Source organism: Megascapheus bottae, chromosome 24 (assembly GCF_031878675.1).
Source record: "Megascapheus bottae isolate mThoBot1 chromosome 24, mThoBot2.hap1, whole genome shotgun sequence".
NCBI lineage: Eukaryota > Metazoa > Chordata > Mammalia > Rodentia > Geomyidae > Megascapheus > Megascapheus bottae.
The window spans coordinates 11,872,991-11,883,476 of NC_143532.1; the positions used below are offsets into that span (position 1 = coordinate 11,872,991).

The 10,486-nt window shown below is 45.5% G+C and overlaps 1 protein-coding gene across 3 annotated transcripts; it reads left to right on the plus strand.

The window, feature by feature from the left end:
• Positions 1-1,042: 1,042 nt before the first annotated feature.
• Slc7a6os (solute carrier family 7 member 6 opposite strand) lies at positions 1,043-10,482 on the plus strand. Of its 3 annotated transcripts, none has more exons than XM_090357387.1 (7): positions 1,043-1,346; positions 1,597-1,806; positions 1,930-2,196; positions 3,129-3,332; positions 5,180-5,300; positions 7,271-7,329; positions 10,056-10,482. In XM_090357387.1, exons 2-7 carry the CDS (start codon positions 1,615-1,617, stop codon positions 10,074-10,076), a joined length of 864 nt encoding a protein of 287 aa, XP_090213513.1. In that variant the 5' UTR covers positions 1,043-1,346; positions 1,597-1,614; the 3' UTR covers positions 10,077-10,482. The 3 variants fall into 3 exon arrangements, with proteins under 3 accessions (XP_090213513.1, XP_090213512.1, XP_090213511.1); XM_090357386.1 differs by lacking the exon at positions 10,056-10,482 and adding an exon at positions 7,688-9,165 and having other exon boundaries at positions 1,044-1,346; XM_090357385.1 differs by lacking the exon at positions 10,056-10,482 and having other exon boundaries at positions 1,045-1,346; positions 7,271-7,656.
• Positions 10,483-10,486: the final 4 nt, after the last annotated feature.

Below are 10,486 nucleotides of genomic sequence, written 5' to 3' on the forward strand. Positions count from 1 at the left end.
GTTTTGTATAAATCTAAATAATTTGGGGGGCATACGGATGCTAGGAAGTCAAGCCCACGGTATCACAAATGCAAACTCTACCTCTGTGCTACATCCTATCTTTAGACAATGAGAATAGAACCATGTCTTGGTTTCCAACAAAATCCATATCCTCTACAGGTAAATTTCCTCAGGTACTGCTATAGTTTGTTCTCTCTCAGAAGAAGCCCATATTTTGGATTCATGAGAGCTCTCCTAGGGCTAGGAGTTTGACCTAGTGGTAGAGTGCTTGCCTAACATGTACGAAGACTGAAATTCAATTCCTTAGTACCACATACATAGAAAAAGGCTGGAAGTTGTGCTGTGACTCAAGTAAGTGGTAGAGCACTAGCCTTGAGGAAAAAGTCCAAGGACCACGCTCCGGCCCTGAGTTAAAGCCCCAGGATTGGCCAAAAGAGCTCTCCGATCTTAAAGAGCTGAGAACTCACATGGTGTTACCAGAAATGAACGGAATTCACGTTGCCAAACCTTAATCATAACGAATATATTCATAATCGACCTAACCATAATCACTTTGGTTCTGATATTGGAGATCAAGTATCTTCCTGGCGCAAGGCAAACTCAATAGGACAAAGCTACATTCCCAGTTGGCATAGAGAACAATGGAAAGAGAATAGGTCATGGACAGGTTAGGCTAGAAGTTGGGGAAGAGTAGTTACTAATATGTGGATATTTACCCAACTTTTCATGATAGGACCCTAAAGTAGAAGTACAAGATACAAATGGAAAATGTGACCAAAAAAAAAAAAACCAAACCACTTTTGACCATTCGGACTTTTGACTAAAGTTACAAAGAACAGAGGAAATGCTGGGCTTCTGCAAATGACACCGGGCTTCGACTTCGGAAAGGATTTTGCCTGCGTGCATGTCTTCCGTGCCTATGTCTACCCCGTGTGCACACCTTTTCGAAACGGCTCCAGGTGAGCTCACAGTCCACAGAATGCTCTCCACGTACTCGCAAAAGTGACTTAACAAAGGCGAGCTACCGAGACATCCCAGAACCTGAGGCGCAGAGCCAGTTTCGGGGCGAAGGCTGCAGCAGCGTGAGGTCCGGCTGTCTCTGGCTCAAGGGAGGCGCGGGCACGAGTACCGCGAATGACCCGGGCCCTGTGCTGGGCTCGGCCACAGCCCCCGAGAAGTCTACCACCTGGCCACACCGCGGGGGCGGGCTAGGCCGGCAACCCCGCTCTCCCGCGGGCCACGGGGCTCCCAGCCTCTCCACGCGGACTCGAGAGCATGTCCGGCAGAGACGCGCGTCCTGGCGCCCAAGGACAGCCACACCAAACGCCTCTACCAGAACCCTAGAGGTAAGGACAGGATGACGGCTGTCCCCGGGACTCCGACCACAAGACCCTCCCCGCCCACCCCCCCACGCCTTCTCCGAACACCCAGCAGCACCTCCCCGGCCTCTGGGACCGCTCCGCTCACCTCTGCCGCCATCTTGCCGCGGCCAGCGTGTGGGGGCGGGGCATCCGGACGTCAAAGCAGGACGTGCCAGGGGCGGGGCCCGGAGCGGAAGTAGTGGCCTTTTCCGACTCACCCCTCGCCTTCCCACAGTTCCCCGCGACAGCGGCCATGGAGGCGGGCAGGACGGCCGTGCTGCGAGTAAAGCGGAAGCGTAGCGCCGAGCCTGCCGAGGCTCTAGTGCTAGCTTGTAAACGCCTCCGAGGCGCCGAGGAGGAATCGGGTTCTCAGAAGACTCCCGAGTGTCGGGAGAGCGCGGCGGAGAACAATGTCTTTCAGCTGGTGGCCACCGTGCGCTCCCAGGTGATCTGTGGGGAGGGGGGGCTTAGGACGCCGCTGGAATTTCTCGGGTTGCCCTAGGTTTCCCCCCCCCTCCTCCCGCATCACCCTTGCTGACGCCGTTCCCCGCTCCCGCCCGTCCCCCAGGAGGAGCCGGTTCAGCCCCTGGTGCGGGCTGCCCTTCGCCCATCCCGGGACAGCCAGCAGCGTATCCGCCGCGACCTCCGCGCCTCAGCTCGAGAGGTCCATAAAGAAGGCCGCTACCGGGTGGTCTCCAGCCGCCGGGCCTCAGGGACCTCTGGCAGTCTGGAAGCCGAGTGCGCGCCAGAAGCCACCGAGGACGCAGGCTTCGAGCTGCTGGACCTGATCCACGAGGAGAAAGACCCAGAGGCTGTTGTCACAGACTCCTGCATCGTAAGCACCCTAAAGTGGGCCCTGGGAGTCTCTGGACTATTGTTCCGGGAGTCTGCGACCGAAAATAGGGATGGATGTGATCTGTCTGGAGCGGTGGCCTCATTTTACTGATTTACTTTTGACGTATGTATACGGAGTGCCTACTATGAATGTGCCAGACGTTGTTGATACAGTAATGAGGGAGAGCTTCGGGGAGATGAAACATAAAACAATGAATTCGGTGTGAGGTGTCAATACGGGTCAGGGGGTGCAAAGCACTAAACCAGTGATCCCTATGGAATTCGAACTTGAATGGAAAAAAGACATGTGAGAGAAGATTTAAAGAAGCTAAGTAGCAGAGGCATTGAGGATATCTTGGAGAGAGATTTTACCACAGAGATCTTGCAAAACACAGGCTGCTTAGTATATACCAGGTCAGTATGTCTGGGGTCCAGCATAGTAGTAAGGAATGGGAAAAAGGATACTTTCTAAACACTATATTATTTGTAAGAAAATTGCTTTTCAGCCAAGAATGTGGCCTAGGGGTAGAGTGCTTGCCTAGAAAGACAAAACCCTGGGTTCCATTGCTTGGTATGCACATACACAGAAAAGGTCAGACGTGGGGCTGTTGCTCAAGTGCCAGAGCGCTAGCCTTGAGCAAAACAATGTTCAAGGACAGTTCCCAGGCCCTGAGTTCAAGCCCCAGGAATAGTATAAAAATAAAAAGAAACTTCTTTTCACTCTTACTGAAATACAAGGTCATTGGGGCAAAGTAGATGGGGAAATTGATCAAAGGGAGAATGGACACTAGATATCCTTGATTTCTTTAGTAACTGAGACCTTAGTAAAAGGGACTAAGAAAAGTGAAATCAATGTAGCAGGCCTTCTTTCGTCCAGTTCTTGGAACATCATGTTTTGAGCCAGTCAGTCTTCTATCTTTATTTTCTTCACAGATAGCTGATCCAGATGTGATTCTCTGCAATTCTGTAGAGTTATTACGTGAGCGGTTAGTTGTATCTGAAGACGGATCAGGAGTTGGGCACCAAGAACAGAAGCATGAAGACTACGTGTATGACATTTACTACTTAGATATGGCCACTCCAGGATGGATTGAGAACATCCTCTCTGTGCAGCCCTATAACCAGGAGTGGGATCTGGTAAGGGGTTCCATAAGAAGTGGGCATATAACAGCCTAAGCTCTGTTTCTCCTGAGGGTGATTTCCATCACCACACTCCAACCCTGGTAACATTGTTCTTAGGTCTTGTTACTTAAAAGGAAAATTTTGGGGTGAGTGGCTAAGATAGTAGAGGGCTTGCCTAGCAAACACAGGTTCCTGAGTTCAAGCTCCTAAATACATATTAATGGAATGTGTATATATGTGTATATATACGTGTGTGTGTGTGTGTGTGTGTGTGTGTTTGTGGTCTTTCTTCAGATACTTTTACAAAACTGGTTTAGTACAGAGAATTTGAAAAAAAGGAACCATCAGTATTTATGGATTTATTTATTTGGGGGGGGGGGTCAGAACTTGGGCATTGTTCCTGACCTTTTGCTCAGGGCTAGCACTCTACCACTTGAGCCATGGCACCACTTCCTGCCTTTTCTGTTTGTGTGGTAGAGGAATGGAACCTAGGCCTCATTCAAGCTAGGCAAGCACTCTACCACTAAGCCACAACCAGCCTTTTTTTTTTTTTTTTTTTTTTTGGTTAGTCATAGGACTTGAACTCAGGGCTTGTGCACTATCCCTGAGCTTTTGCTCAAGACATTAGAGGTAAGAGTTTCATGGACTTTAGTGCCTGGGCTGGCTTTGAACCTCAATCCTCAGATCTCAGCCTCCCGAGTAGCTAGGATTACAGAGGTGAGCCACTGTGCCTGGCCCCATAACAAACCTTTAATAAGATTTACAATATCTTTTTTTTGGGGGGTCAGTCCTGGGGCTTGAATTGCCTGAGCACTGTGCTTGGACTTTATCAACGCTAGAGCTATACCACTTGAGCCACAGTGCTGCCTCCGGTTTCTTCTATGTATGTGGTACTAAGGAATCGAACCCGGGTCTCTGGGCATGCTAGGCAAGCACTCTACTAGTAGGCCAAACTCCTGGCCCTATAATATCTTTATAGCTACCCATTCTTGAGTAGAATATGTGTAGAGAAATTAAGTAATACAAATGACAGCAGTGGGGCCGGGAGTTTGGCGTAGTGGTTAAAGTGCTTGCCTAGCATGCATGGAGACCCGGGTTTGATTCCTCGGTACCACATACATAGAAAAGTCAGAAGTGGTGCTGAGGCTCAAGTGGTAGAGCTCTAGCCTTGAGAAAGTCCAAGGACAGTGCTCAGGCCCTGAGCTCAAGCCCAGGACTGGCAAAAAAAAAAAAAAAAAATGACAGCAGTACACACACACACAGGCATTACACTAGCACCCAGCATTAATTTTTTTTATTGTGTTTTAAAAGAGGAAAAAACCCTGCCAGGCACGGTGGCTCATGCTTGTTCTGCTAGCTACTTAAGAGTCTGAGATCTGAGGACGGTGGTTCTTAAGTTCTTACATGATTTATGAGAAAAATGGAGACAAGCATTTTATCCTCTCACCTGCACTACTACCAGTTTCAGTCACATACCTGTTTGGATCACTGTAGGCCCTCTACTCCTGCCTTCCCATAGCTGAAATTTTTTTCCTGGCCTTTGGCATTAACCACATTCCATACAATCCCTCTCCCTTTTGGCTTCCATTCAGGAATTTAAATATGGTTGCATTACCTGCTCAGAGCTGCTGTTCCTCTACCCTGTTGATGGAGTTAGAATGTGGTATTCTGATATTGGATTCTGGGTGAAACAGGGCTATCTACATGCTTATAGCCCCCCCTAGTAAGATGAACCCCCTAGTCTACTTTGATTACATGGCACCTTTCTCTGAGTCTTCCCATACTTATATGCTAATAGTTTCCACAAACTTTATAACCTTAGAAGTTTTCATTTAGACTCATGTTTGTTTTGAGATGTGCAGGTGAATGATGAACAGCCAGCAGAGGACATTTATGAAGATGAAGATGATGAGAACAGTGAAAATAATTGGCGCAATGAGTACCCAGAGGAAGAGAGCAGTGATGGAGATGAAGATTCCAGAGGTTGGTGGCAGTGAAGATAGGGAAGAAACTGAATATCCAAGACTGAGGTCAAGGAGTGATTGATAGGCTTGTAAATGACTTTCCTTCCCTGCCACTGAACAGTGTTTCCAGGACAACTGGTAATATGAGGTCAGATGTAATGTCAGGCAGATCCTTCCTTGTCATTGCCTATCTGTGGCTTCAGTCAACTTACTTTCCTTTCCTTAGCTTCATTTTCTGTCCTTTTCCATATTCTCATCAAGAAAGTATGAAGCCCAGGCATCAGTGGCCCCACCTGTGTTCACAGCTATACATATTACACTAGCCTTAGGCCTGTAAATCGCAATACTTGGAACGTTGAGGACTTTTGAGTTTGTCGTCGGCCTGGGCTATCTCAAAAAAATAACAAAAAAGTTTCCCGTTAGCAGTAGCCTCAGGGTTGTCAAGTCATTTGCTCTAAGAAACTGTAGTGTTTTCCACTTACTGTTTTTAAAAGATGCAATATAAACATAAATCTGGGTGAAAAGGGAAGAAAGATGTCCTGACAGTCCAGTTCCTTTGACAATCATGTCCTTCTAAATGCAACCAACAGAAATAACTACATATTGCCTGGTAAAGGAACAATTAAACAGTGGCATAGCAACAAAATCCTGTACTAAAAGATATAAGCTAGGGATGTAGCTCAGTGGTTGAGTGCTTGCCTAGCATGCATATAACACTCTGGATTCGATCTCCAGCAATACCAAAAAAAAAAGATTTTTTTCAGATTTTGCTGAGCCTGGTGATGCACATCTGTCATCCCAGCACTTGAAAGGCTAAGGCAGGAGGATCCAGAATTTGAGGATCCAGCTTGAGCTACAAAGAGAAACTCTGTCAAAACAACAGGATGAAGGAAATATTCCAGTAGTTAAGAGATGTGGATTAAATAGTGAGAATGATTGCTTTTTTTGTTATAGTGGTGGTCATGGTGCTTGAACTCAGGTCCTGGGCTGGGCACTGTCCCTGTTCAAGGCTAGTACTCTACTACTTTGAACAATAGCGCCACTTCCGGATTTTGAAATGTTAATTGGAGCTAAGTCTCTTGGGGAGTTTTCTGCCCAGGCTGGCTTCTAATTATGATCTTCAGACCTCAGCCTCTGAGTGAGTTGCTAGCAGTCAGGCTCACGACTATAATCCTTGTTTTGTTTTGCTCTTTGCCAGTCTTGGGCTTGAGCTCAAGGTCTGAGCACTGTCATTGGACTTTCTCAAGGCTAGAGCTCTGCCACTTGAGCCTCAGCACCACTTCCACCTTTTTTCTATGTACGTGGTACCGAGGAATCAAACCTGGGTCTTCATGCATGCGAGGCAAGCACTCTACCACTAGGCCAAACTCCTGGCCCCTAATCCTTGCTTTTTTAAAAAAGATTTTTTAATTATTATGAAGGTTATATACAGAGGGGTTAGTTTCATTAATCAGGTACTAGCAATTGTACAGCAGTTAAATTAACCCAGTCTACATTTATCACATGGCACCTTTTCTTGAGTCTTCTCACACTGATATGCTAATAGTTCCCACAAACTGCATAATCCTACAAGTTTTTTGTTTGGATGTCACCCCTTCCTTTACTCTGTCCCCAGTATGACTGCTTTTTTGTGTGTGTGTGGTGGGGGAGGGATGTTCATAGGGCTTGCTCTCGGTCTGGGCGCCATCCCTGAGCTCTTCAGCTCAAGGCTACCATCCTACCCTCTCACCCCACTTCCTGTTTTCTAGAGGTTAATTGGAGATGTCTCAGGTCCTTTTGTGCCTGGGCTAGTTTTGAATCTTGATCCTCAGCCTCCTGAGTAGCTAGGATTACAGGTGTGAGCCACTGTTTTTTTAAAAAAGGTATTTTGTAGTCTAAATTGAACATGTGTTTTAGAACAGCAACAACAAAAATACCTTTTTGAGAATGGAAGAGGGTCTCGCAGCCACCTGTATCATACAATAAGTCTGTTGATTTTTTTCCATCTAGGCTCTGGCTCTGATGACTCCAACAGCCTCAGTGAGGAAGTAGACAGCAACGTTCGACAGGTGTGGAGCAAGTACCCTTTGGATGTACGGAAGGCGTTTGACTATGACCATCCCCCGGACATTGATTCAGACTGATGGTCTTGTGATATTCATGTAGTTCTTCCATAGGCTCTTAAGGGATCGGACTAATGTCAACTGGCCTGGTGACATCCTTTTAGGATTCCTAACTGAACATATGGACAGAAAAAGCATACCCAATAACAGGGAAAACTTAACCTAAGAGAGGAAATTTTTTTTTCCTCTCACAGTAGAACTCTTTGGCCTCAATCAGAGGTGATCCTACATTTGGAGAAAAATGCTATAAAAATGAAAGTTTCTTTCACTTCCTGGCTTAGGTTTTTGGTTTTTTTTTTCCTAGTACAAGTCTGTGCTGAAGACCAAAGGAGAAAAGCAGTAAGGTTCACTTGCCCTGTCTCTGGAGAAAGCCCTTTCTCTGACAAAGGGGCTGGAAAAGAAGTACATACAGCACAGCCTAGGCAGCAGCAGCGGCTGAGGAACAGGTAGACTCTGAACCATTGGAGGTTTTAGTAAACAGTCATCTCTACTTCCCTACTTAGGACTATCGTATTGATTACAGAGCTTGTCATCCTTTTGCAGTGGTGCTAAGGAACAATATGTAATAATATGATACTCAGTTTAATAAATTCAGGCCCAGGACTAGGGCTTGAACTTGGCATGTGGACGCTGGCCTTGGGCTTCTTTTGCTCAAGGCTGCTTGACCACCTAAGCCACAGTGCCATTTCCAGCTTTTATCTGAGCAATTCATTGGAGATAATGACTCTCAGACTTTCCTACCAGGGCTGGCTTCAAACTATGATCCTCAGATCTTAGCTCCTGAGTAGGATTATAGGCATAAGCCACCAGAATCTGGCTAATAAAAATTAACTTTTAACATGGAAGTAAGCAATTCCTTTAAAAATTTTTTAGATCTGAATGTCTTAGGTGTCTTCTTACGAGATATATATATATATATACACACACACAATAAAGCTAGTGAGACAAGTTTCAAAATTAGTATTACTAAGGTATGTGTGTGTGTATGCACCAATACTGGGAGATAAATGGTCTACCACTGAGCCAGTGAGTTTGTTTTTCACTCCATTACAGGGGAAAGTAAATTAACAGAAAAATGCCCCCTTGGGGTTTTTATTTGGTTGGGTTTTAGTTCTTTTTTGATGGTATTGGGTTTTGAGCAGTCTTGTACTTACTTAAGCAGGCTGTACCTCTGAATCATGTCAAACTTCCAGCCCTTTTTAGTGCTTGTTATTTGTGATAGGGTTTCGCTTTCTCCCTGAAAACACCATAATCCATCTCATTTAGGCTTCCTATTGTTGCTAGGATGAGAGGCACATGGCACCATGCCTGGTTCCCTTCACTGAGATGGAAGTTCCATGGATTTTTTTTTTTGCTCTGGCAGTCCTTGAACTATGCTCTTCCCAATGTCAGCCTCCCACATAATTTAAACCACTGCATTCAGCTGTGGGTTGAGAAGGGTCTCAAGAATTCTCTCCATCTGGCATCTTCCCAAGTCACTAGGATGGCAAGTGTGAGCCACCGGCGCACAGCTCCTTCATCCACTGCTCTTTATTCTCTCATGATTCTCTATATTGTTTTATTTGTCCATTTTGCAAGTTTATACCAATATTAGTCACTACCTGTAGTTTTAAACCTGTTAGAGTGATTCAGTTCTATGTATTAGGTCCTGCTATTGCAACCATTTATACCAACAGATCCAGTCTTTTAAATGCCAAATTCCACAAAGATAAAATTCCATGTTGTATAAATAGGCATAGAAATAAAGTATTAAAAGCTATTCTGCCATTATAATGTGTTCAGTGCTGCATATGTGCTCATGTTTTGTCAACCTTAAAGAGGCTAACAATGAACTATACCCTCAGTAAAAGGTGTACAAACTGTACCACTGCAAAAGGGATTAGCACACCAGGAAATGGATTTAAGGAGGCAAACAACAAAGACTTGGTGGAAATTAATTTCACCATGAACCTTGGGTGTTGCTAGGCTGGCTCTGTTCCCATAGAAGGTTCCTGAGAGCAGTCTCTGTATCCAGCACAGAGGAAGAATATTGAGGTTCAGTAATGAGTTGACATGGCCCACTAAGCAAGTACTAGAGAACCTGGAGTATGAGGCCCTTGCTTCTCCCAGAAACCACTGGGAGGCAGCAAATTCCTAGGATCAGCAAGTTGTGGGTTAGAAAACATTAAAGGTAAGGTCAGGGATAAGCACACGCTCTGCTTAAAAGATTAGCTTCAGAGGCACCCTGGGATGAGTGCCAGCTTGGCTCATACAGGAATCATGTTTATATAGTTCAGGCAAATCACCCTGTCCTCAGGATGGAATCTGCTGTGTAAATCCTTAACCCATGACAGGAATGTCCCCTATATTCTCACGGAAAAATAACTTGAACCAAAGATAACTGATAATGCTCCTCTAAATCTTTATTGAGCAAATGTTTTATAAGGTTACTCCTTTTGCAACTGGAAGTAGTTTGGTAAAGAATGAGTAGAAAAGGGAGATTGTCTCTAGGGTATGCCAAGCTAACAGGTTCTCTGGGGCACATGGTAACAGTGGGGCATTCCAGAACAGTTGTACAATCCAATGCAGTAGTTCTATCCATGAAGGAAGAGCCAAGTAGGCCAAGTCTTATTTTCTAGCCTTGTCGAATAGCCTAGCCTGAGCACCAAAAGTAATTGCTTCCATGTTTGCAGTTTGCTGAGGATCCAGATTGAGGTTGAAGCAGCAGTCCTACTAGGTCTCGGGTAAGGAAGAGAGTGCGTGCAGACAAGGAATGCAGTTATCCCATGACCCACCAAGGCAGTCTGGAGTGTAAACAAAGCCTGATGTCAGGGACAGAAGAGAGGATTCATCCCGGTGTGAGGTTTTCCAAAAAATGAAAATGATCACTTCCAGCACTTGGTTGGACTTGCCTGGGTCTGCACAGCAGGCCCTTACAGAGAACAAGCTACTTGATGACATGAATCTGTGAGATGTTCTCCAAGTCAATGACAAATGGTAGAATTCAGGTGATTCACCTGGATTCCAGGACATTCCAGCCCTATTAAAGTTCATTCTAGAAACCCAGAAATTTACTTTCAACAAGAACAAAGACCTAGGATCTCAATAAAATAAAGGATTATCC

Excerpts from the sequence above, each read along its gene's own strand:
- Slc7a6os (XM_090357385.1), top strand. The coding sequence starts at position 1,615 with ATGGAGGCGGGCAGGACGGCCGTGCTGCGAGTAAAGCGGAAGCGTAGC. Across the intron at positions 2,197-3,128 it reads TTGTCACAGACTCCTGCATC|ATAGCTGATCCAGATGTGAT; the intron begins GTAAGCACCCTA and ends TTTTCTTCACAG. Across the intron at positions 3,333-5,179 it reads ATAACCAGGAGTGGGATCTG|GTGAATGATGAACAGCCAGC; the intron begins GTAAGGGGTTCC and ends TGAGATGTGCAG.